Source organism: Talpa occidentalis, unplaced genomic scaffold, assembly GCF_014898055.3.
Source record: "Talpa occidentalis isolate TD23 unplaced genomic scaffold, MPIMG_talOcc4v2.1, whole genome shotgun sequence".
Lineage (NCBI taxonomy): Eukaryota > Metazoa > Chordata > Mammalia > Eulipotyphla > Talpidae > Talpa > Talpa occidentalis.
In genome coordinates, this window is record NW_026555331.1 from 38,840,488 (window position 1) to 38,862,408 (window position 21,921).

At 34.8% G+C, this 21,921-nt stretch overlaps 1 protein-coding gene across 2 annotated transcripts in view; it reads right to left on the reverse strand.

Moving 5' to 3' along the window:
• Positions 1-310: 310 nt before the first annotated feature.
• The window catches only part of RIPK2 (receptor interacting serine/threonine kinase 2), a 33,028-nt gene continuing 11,417 nt past the window's right edge, over positions 311-21,921 (reverse strand). The window contains exons 4-11 of one of the 2 annotated variants that reach the window (XM_037504343.2): positions 21,551-21,708; positions 20,200-20,249; positions 18,667-18,828; positions 13,596-13,681; positions 6,036-6,122; positions 3,931-4,024; positions 2,212-2,367; positions 311-1,702 (exon numbers count right to left, since the gene is read on the reverse strand). In XM_037504343.2, coding sequence (XP_037360240.1) covers positions 1,365-1,702; positions 2,212-2,367; positions 3,931-4,024; positions 6,036-6,122; positions 13,596-13,681; positions 18,667-18,828; positions 20,200-20,249; positions 21,551-21,708 — 1,131 coding nt within the window. In that variant the 3' untranslated portion in view covers positions 311-1,364. The remainder of the gene's footprint in view (positions 1,703-2,211; positions 2,368-3,930; positions 4,025-6,035; positions 6,123-13,595; positions 13,682-18,666; positions 18,829-20,199; positions 20,250-21,550; positions 21,709-21,921) is intronic. The other variant, XM_037504348.2, reaches the window with a different exon arrangement.

Here is a 21,921-nt window from a genome sequence, read left to right on the forward strand (position 1 = left end):
TTTTTTTTTAAAGATTTATTTATTCATACAAGCACTGGGTTCAGTCAGAGCGCAGGAGGGTGAGAGAGTTCACCAGAGCCAGAGCAGGGAGCAGAACAGGCACACATACGAAACACACTGCTGAGGGGAGCAGCGGGTGCGGCAGGAGAGGTCTGCATGCCATGTGGACCCCTTGTTGGCGGTCAGGGATCGAACCGGTGCTGCAGAGGCTGTGGGCAGCTTCGCAGCCCAGTGCTCAACCGCTGCGCCACCAGGGGCAGCCCTAAAATACTTACTAATTTTAATAATTTAATTACCTAAATGTCGTTGAAATAATTTTTTACTCTTATTCATCTTTTTAAAAATTTATAGGTCTAGATTTTCTTGAAAGTTTGTAATTTCAAATATATCCTTTATCTTAATTTTTGCTGACTTCATTAAAACACTTTTTAAGAAAAGGGCTATTATTCCTTGTAAGCTTTTATTTTGCGCTAAAACCTGTTAACCAAGAAAAAAAAAACAAACCATTATATCTTTATTATTTGAACTAAATTTGGTATATATAAGTAAAGGAAACAACACAGTAGTCCTGATAATATTGTTCAGCAATTAGAAAGAATGAGTAGAGCTATGATCTAGAAGCCTATACGTGATATACTGTGAGTATAAGAAAACAAGCTGCAGTGTTTAATGATATTAAGACCCTTTCCCAAAAGATAGACACTTTAAATGTGAGAATGAAGGCTGCTAGTTGCTGTGACAATGGGGAAGGCTGGGGTTAGACAGGAGGACAAAGTCCCATGTTGAAAAATTAACTTTTTTCTTTATATACTTTTTATCTATTTTACCTTTGAAATTATTTATTTATTTATTGAAGTAACATTGCTTTATAACATTATGTAATGTTCAGGTGTGAAATGATTTTTCAAAAGTAGAATTCAATAAATAAAACTTAATGTAATCTGAATAATAGAGTTTAAAGAACATGGGATTGTACAACAGGAAGGCTGAACTACTACTTTCTAAGTATAAAGGGCATACTTCATAAGGCAAAATTATGTCTTAGACAAATAATAAATAATCCAGAGTGCATGTGAAATATGACACTTTGATATTGTTATTCACAAGAATATAATTATTACACTTTAAAAATGTTTTTAATTAACCATGAGACAAAATAGTGAACTATGTAAGAAAATGAAAACTTTCTACTTATATTAAAGAATACTGTAATGTTATGAAAGGAGACTAATATTTACCTGAAGAAGAAACTTCATTAAAGCTTCTAATACTCATATGGGTTTTATAAAAACAATTTGATCAAAATATCAGAAATATAAAAAACTCCTTTATAAAACTGTCTTTACTTCTTGCAAAAGAGTCACCTATACACTTTTATTTTGAAATAAATTTAAAGATGGTAATTGAGAAACTAAAAGTGTTTCCGGGTAAGGCTGAAGACCCATTTGCCTATTATCTTTCAACTTTTGTACTATAATTTTGGCAAATTCTTCTCCTTGGATGTCAGTGATGTCCAGTAATTGTCTGACTTTTGAGGTCCTTGTTGGTTTGGTACTAATGAGTTCATAGTCCTCCTTCATGATCAAGTCCCTAGACAGCAGGGCATCTAGCGATTGGTTAAGGCAGGCTTCAGTCATCTGGTTCACAATGTCTTCCCTTTTACTCTGGATCCACTGTTGGGCTATACCAGGCTGTAATCGCTCTGTAGTTAAATAAGGGAAGACACTTAAAAAGGTGAGAAGATATATAGCTATGAGTAAAATTACGTAAGAAAAGCAATAGTAAGATTTTGATTTTCATGTAATTATGATTTTCATATAATTATACCAATGTGGTATACCAGTATTTGGGGTAGATTATTAACTTTCAGGAGCCATTCAAATATTCCTCCCTTTCCGTCTTAGAAAAAGGACTGTCTTTTTATCTGTTATAAATTATGGGGCAAAAATCACATTATTTTCTTCTCAGATCTTTAGAAAAATGTAAGTACTTCCTCCCTAGCTGGATGTTCATGGAACATCATTTGGGCCTTTATTACATGCCAGTGCTCATATCCTTGAGATTAGAAGTGCTTTCCTACTGATGATACATATTTTTCATATTGATGAAATAAAGGCAAATAAAACTGTAATTGTATGGCACATGTATTGAACATATTGTTGTGTCAAGTAAATGACATAATTTAAAAAGTGTATCACAAGAAATATTTACCTGAATTTCCCTCAGCTGAGAGTGAATTTATTGTTGCTGTAGAGGGTACACTAGTCTTGTGATCACAGAATGTCACCCTCTGAGTTGTATAAACGTTACTATCACAGCTGTGATTTACTGGACATTGATGCAGCACAGAATAGTCTTGCATTTTTCCTATAAAACATAACATCTTCATTAACTGTAAGATATTCTTAGATATCTCTATTTGCTAAAATGTTATCATTTGGAGCATACAGAGAGTAATATTCAATGTCTTTAATTTTTCATTGTTTTTCAAGTAAGATCATAAACCCAATTCAGCAAGTAAATACTATTTTTTAGAACAAAGGTTTATACTGAATACTTTCACCATATTTGTGTTTGTCTTTGTAAATTAAAAATCACAGAATTTTACTTCTGTGTCTTCTTGGCTCCTACTGTACTTTAAATATGTCTTCCAAACTCATCGATGGCATGTGTGTTTCTATACTCTTTGGCAATCCTAATCAACTTCATGGCCTCAACTGCCACTTCTCTTTGTAAATAAATCCATGTAATTAAACTTTTTGTTTTCATTGAACCTAGTCCTACATTTTCAACAGTTCACTCACTATCACCCTCATATATGTTGCTAAGTATCTCATATACAAAAACATGAGACACTTATTCATTTTAACTCCTAGACCTGTTTCAACTCTTATTTCTGTTAGTAGCACCAATGCTTTTTCCTGTTTACCAGGTTTAACAAATTGTTTATCTTTTTCTCTTTCTTCCTGCAAGAGAAAAGTTGTAGTCTTATCAGTGTGTCCTATGTAACATCTCTGACACCACTGTTCCTTTCTTGTAATCTCTTATCTTTGCTATAGTAATAGACCAATAATCCAACTGGCATCCCCAATGTAAGTCTACTTTTCCTTCTGAAATATCCTATATATTCCAATCAGGATGAATCTTTCTAAGGGAAAAATTTTTACCATGTGGCACCCTTTTTCAAAAACTTACAAAAGTTGCTCTCTATTCAAATATAAAAGTCCAAATAACTTAGCTTAGTGTTAGAATTTATAATAATTCCACCCTAGTGATCTTTACCTCCTTTTTTTTTTTTTTTTAAACCCTCTTTGCCTATTAAGGCCAACTACTCACTGTTCTCTGGCTTCTGGCCTCTATGTTGTTCCTTTGCCTGGAATTCCCATCCTTTGTAACTATAGGTCCAACCTTCAGCCAGAAATAATTTCTTCATGATGATAACATGATACAGTGGAGTGACATAAAATTATCAAAAGGCTTGGCTTTCAGTCTTGGATGTGCCATTACTAACTATGTAATCCAGAAGTCTTGATCTTAAAAATCTGTAAAATGAGGAATAACTCCCTCACAAGGTTGTTGTGAAAGTACTTTGTAAAACATAGTACTCTGTCACTACTCTGTCTTAGCTCTAGACCACATCTCTTCCATCACTTTCTGTGTCATACTCGTTACTTAGAAACATTTCTCCTTTCTTAGAAGATATTTTTTAGTATCTTTCTATGGTGTCTAACACAATGTCTCTAATACTTAAATATATTTTTTGAACATCTCAGTAGTATTATCATATCTTTAGACTGTCGCTTTTTAAAAATGAGTTATGAATGCAAGTGAAAGATGTATTCCATATAAACCATGATTTCTTGCCAAGAATATGATCTTGAAAGAAAACAGAAAAATTACAAGTAGTATTGACTAAAAAAATGTACATACTAGATAAAAAACCATTGTCTTGAGGCACTGACAGGGACCTTGAAGTTCCAGAAGAGACACTACTTTTATAGTGCTGAGAGGTTCCACATGATTCCTAAAGTAAATAGAGGGAAACCATTTAGGATTATGAAATATCATTTCAAAAATTATATACAGCTTTAATTTCTAAAAAATTCTTGTTTTGGCTTATTATAAGTAATCAATACTACAACAAATTATACCTTATGAAATTCGACACACACACACACCCCAATTTCTTTATCAATTCAAAATGGGCAATGATTATTACAAATAGTTTTTCCATATTTTCTACAAAATCTCAGAGACTATTTTCAGTGAATAAGACACTTGAAACCTGCAACTCTGGTTTCTTATTGATTTAGAGCAAATACCTATTGCTAGTCTCAATGCCTCAATTTCTTTCAACACAGAGGGATGGAAAACCACAGACAAACTAATATAGTTTGGTTCTCCTAGCACTGTCATGTAATTGTGAATCACTGACAAGGCATTTAAACTATCTGACTCTCAGGTTCTTTTTTTACAGCATCTGTAATCTATTTAAAAATGTGAATATATGGGCTCTAAGATCCAACACATAAAAGTGATTCAAAAACTATGTATTGTGCTGTAAGGTTCATTTTGGAGGTATTAATACATTTTAGTGGCTTCATGACTTCAAAAACGAGGCACTGTGTCTTAAGGTTCATTTGGAAAGTTTTAATACTTTCTGAGTCTGTAAAATTAACATCATATATTCTTACAAGAAATTATTAATATGAAGTCTGAATGACTGCTACTAAAAGAAATCTTTCCTGGGCCTCCCCGGTGGCGCAGCGGTTGAGCGCTGAGTTGCGAAGCTGCCCGCAGCCTCTGCAGCGCCAGTTGGATCCCTGGCTGCTCCCTGGCCACCGGAGGAGGGTCCCACATGGCGCGCAGACCTCTCCTGCCGCCCGATGTTCCCCTCAGCAGTGTACTTCGGTCCTTCTGCCTGCTCTGCTCCCTGCTCTGGCTCTGGTGAATTCTCTCACCTTCACGCGCTTCTGACTGTACCCAGTGCTTGTATAAATAAATAAATAAATCTTAAAAAAAAAAAAATCTTTCCTTTTGAGCAGTCACAAATTGTATAGTCACATGATTTATAGCCATATTTTATAGTCATTCATTTTCCTCACATTTTATAGCACATAAAATGGCAGTGCTTTTTCTAGGCAGGAAAGGGAAAAGATAATTCAAGTATCTGAATGCTTTGTGAAAATAGCAGCATACCCCAAATAATGATATCCTTTATTGCATGATCATTGGGAAATTAGGTTTTATGCCTTTTTGGATGGCCACAATGATTTTATTTTCTTTTTTCTAAATTTATTTATTTATGCATACAAGAACTAGAGTAACAGGCCAGAGGTATAGGGGGTGAGAAGATTCACCAGAGACAGAGTGGGGAACAGAATAGGTGGATTGACTGAAATACACTGGTGAGGGGAGCAGTGGGCAAGTCACAAGAGGTCTGATGCTCCATGCGGGTAGCTCCCTAGCCGGGGAGTGAACTCGTGCTGCAGTGGCTACAGATAGCTTCATAGGTTGCAGGTTTCAAGTGTCTTATTCACTGAAAATAGTCTCTGAGATTTTGTAGAAATATGGAAAAACTATTTGTAATAATCATTACTCCCACCAACAGTGCAGGAGAGTTCCTTTTTCCTCGCGCCACCAGGGAGGCCCCATAATGAGTTTATTAACCATTGTAGGAGATAAGGACAAGGAAGGTATTATAGTTATTTTACATTTGGATAAGAAGGCATAAATATAGTGGCAGAACTGTAATCAATGATTTGCCTATGTACTTCCCTGTAATGACATTCATCATATAAAACAATAACATGTACAAAAATTAATACCAAAACGAGGCAAGTACTATGATTTGATGAGTTGAACAATGAACTGAGAATAAAGAAAGCTGGATTTCAAGTTGAAGATTGCCACTGGCTAGCTAACAAGTGCTTAAATCTCTCCTGCCTTTAATTTCCCATTCATAAAAGAAGAAGTTAGACTGAATAATTTTCCCATCCTTTTTATATTTTGAGTTTATCAGCAATTTTTTTTACCTCCTGTGGACCATGATTTACAGATATGTTCAGAGATAATTCCATTTTCTTCTCACATAAGTGAATAGTACTTGAAGCACTCTGTAACTAGAATGAATATATAAATGTACTTTAATTTGGAGGTCATTAGGAAATTATACCAACAATTCACTTAACATATTTTATATGTTTATACAAAATCAATGGAAAGAAAACCTAAATCAGTTGAGGATATAATAAATAACTTAAAGATAGATACAGTATAGGCGAAACATTATATGACATGCACCTCAAACACATGATTTACAGACACATCACCCAAAGCAGTGATAGTGAAGGCAATGATAAACAGCTGGGACTACATCAAATTAAAGAGTTCTGCACAGCAAAAAAGACAATAATCAAAACAAAGAGAAGCCCCACTGACTGGGAGAAAATTTTTGCACACAACACTAATGATAAAGGACCGATCACAAAAATCTACAAAGAGCTGATGAGACTCAAAAAAACAAAGAAAATAATCCATTCAAAAAATGGGCAGGAAAGCTCAAAAGAAACTTCTCAAAAGAGGAAATGCAAATGGCCAACAGGCATATGAAAAAGTGTTCAACATCACTAGTAATCAGGGAAATACAAATCAAACCTACAAGGTATCTCTACCATCTTACACCAGTGAGAATGGCACATATTAAAAAAACTAGCAACAACAAATGTTGGTGAGGATATGGAGAAAAAGGAACTCTCCTGCATTGTTGGTGGGAGTGCAAACTGGTCCAACCACTATGGAAAGCTGTGTAGAGATTTCTTATCCTACTAAAGATAGAGCTTCCATATGATCCAGCAACTCTACTCCTAGGTATTTACCCAAAGGACACAGAAACATTATTTCCAAAGGGCACCTGCACCCCTATGTTTATAGCAGCACTATTTACAATAGCTAAGCTTTCGAAACAACCCAAATGCCCAAAAATAGATGACTGGATCAAGAAGATGTGGTATATATACACAATGGAATATTACTCAGCAATCAAAAAAGATAAACTCATGCAATTTGCAGCAACATGGATGGCGCTGGAAGGGATCATGCTCAGCGAAATAAGGCAGAAAAAAAAAGAAAAATACCGGATGGTCTCACTCATAGCAGGAATTTAGCAAACCTAAATAAGAGACCAGGAAAAAGACTAATTGCAATAAAGTAAAAATCAAAATCAACAAGCAACTATAGACCAGAGACACACTACAGTGAGGGGAGAGGAGAGGAGAAGAGGGATTAGGGTAAGAAAAAGGGGGTGGGAAATGTATGGGGAATATAACCAAAATGAAAATGCAGACATTATGCAAAAATGAAAAAATGATGTAAGAATTATATAAAATAAAATAATTTATTAAAAAAGATAGATACAGTATAAAATAGGGCAAAAAATTTTAGAGACACAGGCCTCATAGTAACTGATTACATTGAGCAAGTTATTGATCTTTTAAGGCTTCATATATAAAAATGGAATAACACCCACATGCAGAACTATTGCAGAGATTAAGTAAGATAATGAATATAAAGTTTCTGGTGCAAGCTAGGTACATAATAAATTTCAGTTTGTGTTTGTTTATCCATAAGTATTAAGCATTTACTGTACTTTAGGCACTGAGCTTTATAAGTACTATAATTATTTAAATTTTATAGATAAAAGAAAATGAGGGTAACTAAGTAAAGGAGGCAGTATGTCCTAAGCAGTCAATTAGATCTGATTTAGAATCCCAGATACCTAACTGTTTGATCTTGGATATGAGACTTAATCTCAGTTTATTGACCTATAAGCTAGAGATAAGAATACTACCTTTTGCAGGGTAATTGTAAGGGTGATTAAAAGTAATACATGCAAAAATGCCCTGAGACTTAATAAGAATTCAAGAAATGGTAGACGTTTGCAGATGATTTATTTAAATGTTAACTTTTGTATTAAAGTCATTAATTTACTCCTGTCTCTACAAACCAGGCTTGGATTAGTTAACATCACTACTGAGAGATATGAAAACAAATTTAGTCTGCTTCTCTTCCCCAAATCAATGCTAACTGCTTTACTGGTGGGTTTCTCACTTGCCCCTCCCTTTTTTATACTTACGAATGTCTACTACATTACAAGGAAAGGGAATTCCAGTAAGAAGAAATATTCATCTCAAACTTCCTTGCCCCTCCCTGGCCTGGTGCCACGGGCCTGGGAATCCTACTTTATTTCTATCCCTTTTTCCTCAATAAACTTTTTTCTTTCTCTAAACAAAAACAAAACAAAACAAAAAAACAAAAAGAAGAAAAGAAGAAAAACAAAAAAGAAATATTCATCTCAATATATACAGACATAATGTACCTATACAATGAACATTTGTTAAATACACTTTTATGTGAAGCTATAAAACTGGTCTTTGCATCTATTTTTATTATATGCAGTTTTTCTATGCTTTTTATACTTACCAAATATTTCTGATAACGCAATATCCTTGAAGAGCATAATTTCTTATAACTGATCAGTTATTCTAATTCAAACTATTCATGAACCAGTGAGTGGATTCCAAGGAATGAAGTGGAATGTTTAGGAAAAAAAAATTGGTTCAGTTTCTACTACCTCAAGATACAGGAATTGTTATCTATAAATACATGAATTATAGAAGCTGGCTCAAAGAGCTGAGAAAAATGTAGGAAACTCAAATAAAACAAGTCACCCTAAATAGTGATCAACGTTTCAGAAATTTCTTTATCAAAAATCCTATTAAATTTGTATTCTACTTTTAGCCCTGCTGTAATCTAGCTTTGTAGGGTTTTGTGTGACTAAACTTACTCTATATCTCAGTTATCTCATCTATAAAATGCAGATAATATTCCTGCTCTACCAGTTTTACAGAATTGATGTAAAGATTAAAAAAAGAAAAGGAAAGGAAAACAGCTCACAACTCAAAGTGAAAACAATACAGCAACTCAAAAACACCAAAAGAAGTAATGTTATTAGTAAATGTTTTATAAAGTTTTTGAAATACATTTTAAATTACTTTATATTACAAGCCAAATTTTCTTCTTAAAAAAAGCAATTTTAAATATAGTTTCTAATGTTTAAGTTGTTGGGAACAAAAAAAGGAACTATAATGTTTCTCTTCTACTTCATAACCAAGAAAACAGAACTTCCTATCCCCCTTGCTTGGCAGAAGAGAAAGTTGTGAGGAGAGAAAAGGGCATTTGCATTGAAAGATAAAGCAAAAAGAAAATTTTTTTCTATTAAGAAGTGGAGAAATTGGATTGCTCTGGAAAAGACTGAAAATAAAAGGGTGAAAGTCAGTGAAAAGTTATCAAAAGAATCAAAACATAGTTCCTAAAAAACTCATGTAGTAATATATTGCCACTGTCAAGTTTTAGTTTGACTAAGGGTAGTGGTTTCCTTCATGCAACTTCCCTTTTGAATCAAAGGTTGTGTCAACAGATTAGGCAAGCCACAATAGCAATGTCAGTATCGTACTGGCATAAAAAGGACCCATAAATCAATTCAGTGGAACAGAATAGAGAATCTAGAAATAACCCTGTGTACAAATATGGCTAATTAATTAATTAACAACAAAAGAGCCAAGAATATATAATAGGGAAAGAACGGTCTCTTCAATAAAAGGTGTTAGAAAAACTTGTCAGCCACATGCAAAAGTGTGAAACTACCCTATCATCTTATACCAGACACAAAAATTAACTGACAGTGGAATAAAGACTTGACAATGGAATTAACTGACAATGAAATCAAGATCTGAAACCATAAAACTCCTAATAGAAAATGTAAGTGGTAAGCATCTTAACATTTGTCTTGGTGATGAATTTTTGGATCTGACTCCAAAAGCAGAGACAACAGAAACCAACTACAGGAAACTAAAAAGTTTCTGCAAAGCAGGGAAAACTATCAACAAAATGAAAAGGCAACCTACCAAATTTTTTTTTCAAATGTACAGAAAATATCTGTAAATCATCTATTTGATAAAGGATTAATATCCAAAATATTATAAAGAACTCCTACAACTAAACAACAAAAACAGTCTGGTTAAAAATGGGCAAAGGATCTGAAGAGACTTTTTTTCCCCCAAAGAAGACATATAGAAGATGAGCAAATACATGAAAAGATGCTCAACACCACTAATAATCTGGGAAATGCATATGAAAATTGCAACGAGATATCACCTCATAAATTGTTAGAATGGCTATAATCAGAAAGACAAATAACAAGTGAGGCAGTAGAAAAGGGAACCCTGTGTACTGTTGGTGAAAAATGTAAACTGGTATAACCACTAACAAAAACAATATGGTGGTTTTACAAAAAATTAAAAATAGAGCTACTATATGACTAGAAATACTCAGAAATTCCAATTGTGGCCATTCATTGAAGAAAAAAAAACATTAATTTGAAAATATGTATGCACCTCCAAGAAATAATCTGTAATTGTGTAGCTATAATATTGTTGACTTACAATAAAAAATTATATATCTGGGCCTGGCACAGAGCTTCTAAAACCACTGAAATTTCCAAAGTGATGAGAGCTATAAAGATGTCTTTTGTTTTATGAGTGGTGTAACTTTTTGAATGCCCATAGGTAACAAGGATGGAGGCTGGTTGTTATGGAAGCCAATCATGTGACTAGGAAAGTTGGAACTTTCAGTAGTGGAAGGACTCCCCACACTCCCAACCTCTGGGAGGAGAGTGGGGCTGCAGTTTGAATCTATGAATCAGTGGTCAGTAATCTATTCAATCACAACTATGCAATGACGTCTCCACAAAAACCCAAAAGGATAGGGATTTGGAAAAAGTGAAGCACTTGAAGAGAGAGCATGGAGGCTCTACACCCTTTCCCCAAACCTTACCCTATGCATGCCTTCCATCTGGATGTTAATCTGTAGCCTTTATCTTACCTGCTTTTAATAAACCAATAATCCATCAAGTTAAAAAAAAAATTTAGTAGTCCACATCACAAGAAAAAAAATGTAACTATGTATACGGTACCAGATGTTAACTAGACTTACTGTGGTGATCATTTCACAATCTATACAGATATTGAATCAATAAGTTGTACTAATAAATTATATGCTAATTATAGCTAAAAAATGCATCAAGAGAGTCTTGAGATCTTGCAGAGAGTAGCTTCTTGGTAAAAAATTTATTTTCTAAACACAGAAATAAATAAATACCTGAGTGATAAACCACTCAGTCAGGCTTTATCACCTGGAATCAAAACATTTGGCTGTCACATATAGAAACTTCCTGTGCTTTTCCTTTGTGCTAAGAGAAGGCAGAAGATAGGTTATGCTCTCTGTGACTTCTAGATGCTGGTTATCAGTTGAATGTGGTTAGTATTTGTGACTATCGTGGGTTTTTTTGTTTGTTTTGAGAACTAGAGTTACTTGGCAATTGCAAGCACATAATTGTTTCTTGACTCTGCCAGTGTGTTAGCCTGAGCTGGCTCTTATTTTGCAGTTTGTTATTTCCTGATGGTCAAGGAGATGAATGGAAATAAAAACATCTGTGCCTTTTAGAAATAAAGTTGAAGTTAAAAAAAAAGAAAACTTTGGCTAATAGGATGAACACTTCCAGCTGGATGAAAAGAAAAGCCGCAATAGGAAAGAGATTGGGTTTTCCTGATCAGGTTTGGGTTTTTGTGGATTCTCAACCTGATGAATCAGTGGCAATCAAGCATTTTGTCCAGTGACACAAGGTGGAACTAGCTGTCCCTCCATTCTCTGCCCAATAATTCATTTACCATTATTGGGGAGAGGGAGTATCTAGCATATTATATGGACTTGTCACCTGTCCAAATGTGTACTTTGGAGTAATATGTAGAAGCCATTTTAAGTCTGAAGTGCTATTCCAATGCATGGTATTATTATCCACACTATTTCTAATGATGATCACAATACATTATGTCCTGTACTGCATTTAAGGACTTTTCTAAAATACAAAAAATGTTGTCTAATATCCTGCCTGACTTTATAGCTGCTTATGGCAGAAGACTGGGGGAAATGCCTTATAATACACTGACTCATAGAGTAATAACTAATTCTCGGCAATGTCCTAGAGGAACTATTAGAATTGATTGGAAGGTACAAAAAACACAGGTACTTCCTAGCAACTGTAATAGGCACTTGGTATTCAAAGCCGTTTTCACCCTTAACAGTTAGTGGATTGATATTATTGATAGTGTCTTAAGATTTATGCATCGTACCACACACCTGTGAAAATGGCTCATATCCAAATAAGTGTTGTCAAGAAGTGGAGAAAAAGCAACCCTGGCATGTAGACTTATCCAGCTCATATGGAAAACAGTTTGGAGATTTCTGAAAATAGAAGATGGATCTACTAGATGATTCAGCAATTCTATTCCTATGTATGTATCAAAGAAATGCAAAAACACTAATTCAGATGGGTATGTACATTCCTATGTTCAATGCAGCACTGTTTATAAGAGCCAATGTATGGACACAACCTAAGTGACCAAAGACAGATGAGCAGATTAGGAAGATGTATATCTACACAATGGAATGTAATTCAGCTACCAAAAAAGATAAACATTTGCCATATGTGACAACATGAATGGAACTGGAGGATATTATGCTAAGTAAAATAAGTGAAAAGGAGAAAGACAAACACCACTTGTATTTGGAATATAGAGTAACAAACAAACAAAAAAAGGGTCAGATAGAACCAAATCAAACCTAAAAATCTATTGATAACTATAGAATTGAAGCAACCAGAAGTGGAGGGAAAGTGCAGGAATTTCTGTTAGTCCTGTGCTTTAAGCAAAAAAGTAATTTAGGATAGTCTGTGAGAACTGGGGTCCAATCTAAATTAAATGATGACATGGTACAGATGGAATACATTCAGCATGGAGCACCTGTGTTGTAAGGTATACCTTATTAGACATAACTGAGTTATATAGTGACAATATAACTATTGTCACTAATTTGGAAAAGAATCTGTTGGCTATGAAAAACAATATCAGAGACAGCACGTGGGATAAAATTTTCCTGAAAAATGTGCTTTCCTTTTCAGTGGAGACATTTAAACACTTTTCCTTTCATTAGAATCAAAGAGGGTTTTCAGGCCACTGTGGGCAGATAAGTGAGAATACTCTAATCAGATTGTTTGCTAAAGGCTATGATAATGTTTCAGGATATCAGTAAGCAATTGATTGAGAATAATTCCACTGATGCCAAATATCGCCTAAGGTGTCAAACCAATATATTAAGACTTCAGAGAAATGTGGATTTAAAAAATTCTAGAGATTTAGAGTATTAATTATACACAACTGGCATTCATTACATCTTTTAAATTTATATTTGCTGTATGGATCTCTGAAAATCTAGAGATAATAATATGAATGAAATGGGAAAAACTCTTCTGTGACAAAGGAAAGTTAGTATTCATAGTCTCTGGTAAATTCTCCTGCACCAATACTGTAGCCTATATCTGTGTAAAGAATATAGATAAAAACTAAATTACATTAAACAAAAAGCCCAATAAATGATGTTATTTAAAGTTTTAATTTCTAGCATTTCATTCAGTAATTTACCTTTGTTTTCTTTAGTTGAATGACAGCTTCATGAAAAGTTATCTCTTCAAATGTTCTCAGAACTGGCTCAAGTTCTATTAAACATTCTAAGTAAGAAAAAAAATGATTTTGAATAGTTTCTAATTATTAAATTGAAAAACATAACAATTAACTGATAGGGCTCTGAGTCAATACCCAATATGATTACATTCAACAGTCTTGAGAGCCTTTATTATAACTATAAATGAACAGACATATAGATCAACAGAATCAAATTGGGATTCCAAAAATAAACCCTTACAATTAATGCCAACTGCTTTTGGACAAAGTTGCTAAGGAAATTCAGTAGGTGAGGGGTCTCCCTGGTAACTTAGGGGTTAAAGTCCCAGCACTATCAAGCTATTGCCAGCCACTGCAGCATGAGTTTGATCTCTTGGCCAGGGAGCTAACCCATATGGCGCAGCGGACCTCTCCTGACTCGCCCGCTGCTCTACCCTCAGCAGTGTATTTCAGTAGATCTGCCTGTTCTGCTCCCCATTCTATCTCTGATGAATCCTCTCACCTCCTCTCACCTCCACACACCCCAACCCCGCACTTCTCGCCTATACAGCAGTTCTTGTATGCACAAATAAAAAAAATTCAGTGGGTGAAAGGGTAATCTTGTCAACACATGGTACTAGGACAGTTGGATAGCCACATGGAAAAAGATAAATTTAGTCGCTTACCTCACTCCATACATAGAACTAACTTGAAATGGATCATGCACCTAAATGTAAATATAGGAGAAAATCTTCATGACCTTGGGTTAGGCAAAGAATTCTTAGATATGACATCAAAAACAGGATCCATAATAAAACTGATAATTGGACTTCAAAAATATTGGAAAATTTTGTACTTCAAAATATGCTATTAAGAAAAATAAAAAGACAACCTGAGAGAATATTTCTGCATATCATGCATTTGCTAAAAGACTTACATCTAAAATATATAAAGAGCTTTGACAAGTTAAAAATAAGATAATTAAAAAATGGGCAAAAGATTGAATTTCACTAAGGGAGATATGCAAGTGGCTAAAAACATAAAAACATATTTAATGTCAGTAGCCATTTGGAAATGCAAATTAAATGTAAGAAGTATTACTCCATATTCACTCAAATGGCTATAAATAAAAGAAGAATTACAAGTGTTGTGGAAAAATCCACATCATAATACATCCACTTTAGAAAACAATTTGACAGTTTCTTAAAAATAAAAGGTTAATTTAACATACAACCCAGCAATTCTACTCATAGGTAGTTACTTAAGCATGTTCACACTAACACTAGCAATTTGGCAGTCATAGCAGCATTATTCATAATAGCTAATACCATCACAGTGGCTACTACTCCAATAATAAGTGAACTTGTTGCTCAAGGGAGAGGGTAGGGCTACAGATACAAAACTGAGCATCATTAACAAATAGATGGTATATAAAGTCATGATTTGAACTGGATCACCCAGAAGGGAGTATAGATAGCAAAAAGTAAAGGAACCTATGTGCAAACTCTGAGATATTCCAACCATTAGAAATTGAGCAGAGGAAGACAAAAACATTGAGGAAAAGAGGACAGTAGAGTGTAGTCTCTCATGTCGTAGAACCCACCAAAGGAAATTTTTAAGTTAAAACTAATGTGCCAAAAGGCCAAGTTAAGATTAGCAGGATTTTCCAATATCATCATTGTTGGATTGTTGGTAACTTGAACAAATGTAATTTTAGTGGAGAGATGAAAAAAGGACATTGATATAAATATGTTTAAAAATGAAATTAGATGGAAAAAATGAATTAGATGGAAAGAAGTAGAGGACAAGTATGGACAAGTACTACAAAATAGTTCTGAATGGGAGCAGAAAAATGAGGTGGTAGCTGAAGGATGATATAGTATAAGATTTTTTTTCCCATATAAAAATAAGAGACAATAATGGAATATATCTGTATGGCAGTCCTATGGTCCAGTAGACATGGAGAGACTGGCAAAGTAGGCGATGAGAAAGTATATAAGGAATAGAATTCTGGAAAGAGGGAGGAAATGGTACTGAGAGCACAACTGGTCCTACTCATATTTGTATAAGTTTATAGACTACTTTTCTCCATTGCAACAGAGCTAATGCATGAAAGATGGATAATCAGTACAACTAAGTAGATAGCTCTGCTAGTGGAATTATGAGGGAATTCTCTCTCATGGTTTCTATTTTCTCAATGTCATGTGGAACAGATCATCAATTCATAGGAAAGATGGAACACAGAGTGAAGAAGGCTTAAGAAGAGAGACTAAGGTATGTGTGTCACTCCTCTTTCTGAGTTCAAAATCTGTAACAAAAGTCATAGACTATAGATAGAAGGTGATCAAAATATCACCTTTATTACTGATAATGCTATTTGGAGAAAGTACCTTTAGATCTGTAGCCTATAGGCTTGGTAATACTTTACCCCTGCAGTTGACAGCGTTACTCACTAAGCCACAAGTCTCACCGTGCTTTCACATGAGGGAGCAGAAAATATGTGCATCCTTTAGACAGGCTGACTTCTAAAAGAAGGAGAAAACTAACATGAACCCACATAAGCATGTTCAGTTTTTCTCCAAAATTAATAAATGAGGTAAGTCTGAGGAGGAGTGACTGAGGAAAATACAGAAGCTGAAATATTCTACCTACTGTATATTTTCCTTCTTGGGAATTGAAGTGGGAATTTCAACCTCATTTTGGAAACATGAAGAATAGAACTTGAGTGTTGTTTTCAGCAAAGATGATAATCTATGGGAGTAATTCTCAGACTTTTATATGTCAGGACTCTTCAAAATTGTTGACTACCCCAAAGAAGGTTTGTATATATGAGTCATATCTACTGATACTTACTAAATTAGAAATTAAAACAGAAAAATTTAGAACAGAAGAATATATGCGAACACAAATGTTAACTATTGGAATAATGATATAATCACACCTCTGGAAAAATCCATTATACACTTATGAGAGAAGAGTAAAAATGGGAAAATAATTCCTAGTATTTATTATTTTGAAAACAGCTTTGATTTTGTGAACTCCTTATAAGAGTGCCAGAGACCAACCCTCATGCTCCCACCTGCACCCCAAGCTTCGTACACTCTTATACTTTAAGGACAGCTGATCTATGATAATGGAATAGCAGATGTATTTGAGAAGCATAACGGAATTGCTAAGTAGTGTTTAGTGCCTGATTTTGGCCATTAATTTACAGAAACTAGTGACTTCCACTTCAGATCAAAATGGAGTAGTTGGAAATGGTTTATCTTCCTGATTTAAGCAACTAAAAAGCCTGACAAAGTAAATGAAACAGTGAATGTTTTTAAGACACTGGATATCAGACAACAAAGAACATTGATCTCTAACATATGGGAAACAAATGAGATGAACCTTAAGATTTCCTGGATTACTACCTGAGAAAATTTCTAATTAAAGCACAAAGAGAAGGAAGTGAAATAGAGCTTGGTAGACATTCAGAGTTGAAGAGATGGGGCTGAGAGTCTTGGTAAACTAAGGCAGATAGGTTCATAGGGACAGAGTACCAGAGAAAAGGGGACGTGCAAAGAGAGAGAACTTCAGAGATCTGAAGAATGTTCCCCACAAGTACTGAACAATATGATTAATGCAGGGTGAAAAAGTAAGCCAAAAACCAAAGTCATCAATGAACAATAAGGAAAAAAATCAGGAAATTCATAAAGAAGTATTGCCCGATGGCTACATTTTTTAGGGCGCTACAATTTTTAGGGAGTGGAGAGGAGATGGCCCTGGGACAAAGGGTATATGGCCCCCAGGCTCACGGCTCTGGGAAATAGAAGATAATATGTGAATCCATTATTTTAGCAACTTTTACTCTTTTTAAATGTAAAAATGGTGAGCACTGGACAGTTTTTATTGGAAAATCTATTTCATTGTTTTTTCAGTTGGAATGAAGATTCTCAGTTTGCATCTAGTCTTTTCAATCTTTTTAATGGACTCTTAAAATGCAAAAATTTAAATTTTATTTAAGTCCGATTATTAGTTTTTTCAAAATGGATCTTACTATTATGTAATATCTAAGAATTCTTTGCCTTGCCCAAGGTGTTGAAGATTCTCTTCTACATTTACATTTAGGTGAGGATTCATTTTACTTCTGAAACAAATCTTAATTCTATCAAATTTTTCTTTCAGGATTACCACCTTAATTAGGAAATTCCTGCAAGAGCCTCCTAGCTGCTCTCTTTGCTTCTATTCTTCCCTTCTCCAATTATTTTCCATGCAACAGCATTGGTTTCTTATAAACTTAAATGAAATCATGTCATCTTCCTACAAAATACTTTAATGGTTTTCCATTGTACTTGGAATATGTAACATTTTAATGATGGCAATAGCCTCTTCTCCCCCCACTAATCTTTTCTCATATTATTCCCTTCCTTGCTCACTGTTTTCCAGCTATACACACCTTTCTTTCTTGTTCCTTGCAAATACTAAAGTTTTCTCTTCTGGTCTTAAGGCCTTTTCCTTGCTGTTTTCTCTGCTTGAAATACTCTTCCTTTAGCTGTTGAATGGCTGCCTTCTTCCCAAGCTTCAAATTTCAGTTCAAATTTTTAACTTCTATCTAAAAGGCTTTCTGCCCCTCCCCTAGCTACTCTTTTATTGGGCTTATTTCCCTATAGGACTTTCACAATTTATGACTTGTTTATTTATGTGGTTTTCCCCTGCCTTTTCAAAGTAGAATGTGAACTCCAGGAATTTAGCAACTTAGATTAACCTTGTTCATTACTCTGTTACTCATGCTCATCTCAGTACGAACCACGTGGCAGGTGGTCAATAAATTCTTTTTTAATGTGAGTGGAAAGATAACTTCTATCAAATAATTTTTCTGTTAGGAATTCTCAATTCTGCTCTAGAAATAGTTACCCCTTTATAAATGCTATGAATAGCAAAAGAAAAGAGAATTAAAAACAAAACACTGATTTTGTCATCTAACTTCCATAATTATTCAAGAAATCTTTAATTCACAGTATATTTGTTACTTTCACAACTTAAAAGGTTCAGGTTAATACTTTACACTCACTTAAGAAAGATGGTCTTTCATCTGGATTTTGTGCCCATCCACTTTGTATTAAAGAGATCATAAGTGCTCGATGAGGTATATCAAATGGCAAACTTTCTTCATTAGTGTCAGGTCGATGTCCTTGTGATACACTATACATAATCTGCAAAGGGTTGGTGACTTCTGTAGAAACAAATATATTTCATTCATTAGAAATATATTATTCAGGGCTTCCCTGGTGGCACAAGTAGTTAAGTACTGCACTATGAAGCAATCTGCAGCCTCTGCAGCATGAGTTTGATCCACGGCCGGCCAGGGAGCAACCCACATGGTGCAGCAGACCTTTCCTGGCTCTCCCACTGCTCCCCTCAGCAGTGTACTTTGGTCAATCTGCCTGTTCTGTTCACTCTGTCTCTGGTGAATCCTCTCACCCCCTGCATCTCTGGCCGGTACCCCAGCTCTTACATGAATAAATAAAATCTTAAAAAAATATATATTACTCAAAGTGAAAATGAGAGAATCTTAAAATATGGGAGTAATTCATTAAATTACCCCATTTTCTGTCAAAGGAATACATATATCCCAGTCATTACCAGACTTGTCTACCTCCTTCCTGTGGGAGAAAGATTTTTATTTTTTGCACTTGGTTATATAATTTGATTTGGCCAATGAAACACAGGTAGAGAAGAGTAAAACAGACCTCAGGGCTGAGCAGAAAATAAAAAAGAGCTACTTCAGATAATCCCCTAATGTGAATGATAAATCAAAGTTTATTTTAAACTACTGAGATTTTGAGATTGTTTATAGCAAGGTGACCTATACAAACCTCAAAATTAAGAACTATTACCAGAAAGTTTAAATTATTTCTTAATGTTTACTGGTTCTTTACAGAAGGACCACTAATTAAATTTTCATATAAAGAGTTCTATAGCTAGAATCGGGCCTCCCCTGGTGGCGCAGGCGGTTGAGTGCAGCACTGTGAAGCTGTCTGCAGCCTCTGCAGTGCTGGTTTGATCCTGGCCAGCCGGCGAGGGTCCCACATGGCGAGGCAGACCTCTCCTGTCTTGCCTGCTGCTCCCCTCAGCAGTATATTTCAGTCAGTCTGCCTGTTCTGTTCCCTGCTCTGTCTCTGGTGAATCTTCTCACCCTCCCACGAATCCGCCTGTACCCTGGTTCTTGTGCAAATAAACAAACAAACAAACAAACAAACAAATAAATAAAATAAAGAGTTTTATAGCTAAAATGAATCTTAGAAACAGAAATTCAAAATTTTCATTTTTCAGATAAAAAAATGAGGATACAGGAGATTTAGTGAATTTCTCATAGGGCTAAATGCTGTCAGAACAAGAATTAGAAAATGTATTTTTCTGATCCTTAATCCAGTATACTTTCCACAATACAGTGGATTCACAAGTGGTAAATTATAATGTTTTTATACCATATTTCCCACAAAATGAATGGTAGGCAGATTTAAAATAAAATGAACCTTACACAATTCTGAGTGTGGCCAACCAAATGATATTACCTAGACTAAGAAAGTCAAAGTATACTTACCTTCAAAAGGCTGTTTTCTGGACAAAACTTCCCATGTGATAACTGCATAGCTGTTTAATATAAAAATATATACTTAGTACATTATAAACTAAAAATGTATAATAAACTAAAGTAGCGTGAAATTTAAAGGCTGAGGGCCTCCCCGGTGGCGCAGCGGTTGAGCGCTGGGTTGCGAAGCTGCCCGCTGCCTCTGCAGCGCCGGTTTGATCCCCGGCTGCTCCCCGGCCACCGGAGGAGGGTCCCACATGGCACGCAGACCTCTCCTGCCGCCCGCTGCTCCCCTCAGCAGTGTACTTCGGTCCTTCTGCCTGCTCTGCTCCCCGCTCTGGCTCTGGTGAATTCTCTCACCCTCCCGTGCTTCTGACTGTACCCAGTGCTTGTATAAATAAATAAAATAAATCTTTAAAAAAAAAAAAAAAAAGAAATTTAAAGGCTGACTATAGTAATAGTAATGTAGTTTCTTAAAGTGGTAAGGTACTAAAATGTTCAAAAAAGAAGTATAGCCAAGATGATAAGTATTCATGTACAGTTTTGTTTTGAAAGGAAATTAATCCCAATTTGAAAAAAGGTAATTATTATAATAAAAACTTGAAGTCACAAAGATGACTTGTGATAATCATTCCTAAATATCTATATAAGCTATGCCCTCTAGTTACATGATTTATTATTCACACAAAATAAAGACAAATTAAAAAAATTGTCTAATGTAGTCCTATTCGAGTGACCTTTTTTCCTCATTTAAGAAATTATCTTCTTTGTTAGTGGATAAATGTTAACCACACATAATTTCCCTCTCCCCATCAAAGTAATATATGATAAAAACCCTGAGTATTATAATTTTACAGAACAGTAACATATGCCTTACCTTTTTTTAAGGATTTATAAAAGTGGCTTCAAATAAGGCATTTCTAATTTGAAAAATATTAACCACTGTGGTTACCAATTTATTTTCACCATACTTATGAGTGAAGAAATAAAATCATGCTTTAAAATGTAGCTTCAAAATTCTGACTGATTATTTTTTATTTTTTTAAAGATTAATTTATTTATGCATACAAGAGCTAGGGTGTAGACCAGATATGTGGGAGGGTGAGAGAATTCACCAGAGGCAGAGTGGGGAGCAGAAAAGGCAAATCTGCTAAAATACACTGCTGAGGGGAGCATCAGGTGAGATAGGTAAGGTCTGCTATGCCATGTGGGCTAGCCCTCTGGCTGGCCAGGGATCTAACTCATGCCTCAGTGGCTGCAGATTGCGTCATAATACTGAGACTTAACCCCTTGTGCCACCAGGGAGGTCCCTAATCTTATTTTTCAGATAACATTAACTCTGAGCAAAAGGAACATACTTTACCTATATATATCATGTTTGACACTGGCTCTTGATTTTTGCCCAGGTTCATAGTTTTCAGGTGGCATGTAGATAATTGTCCCTCCTTCTGGTGCAGATTTACTATTTCGTGATTGTGAGAGGGACATCATACGCCATTTTGATAAACCAAAATCTGCAATCTGAAAGGGAAAATATTGAATTTAAAATTTTTCTCCAAAAAATATCCAAGAGTTGACTTAGATATGAAACCAGAGAAAATGTTATAAAGAAAATAAAATCCACGGAGGTTGAAAAGTTTATAAAATGTAAGTTTATAAAATATAAGTTTCACATTATCTTATATAATATATATGTAAGATATATATTTTATAAATATGTATATATATTTCAGG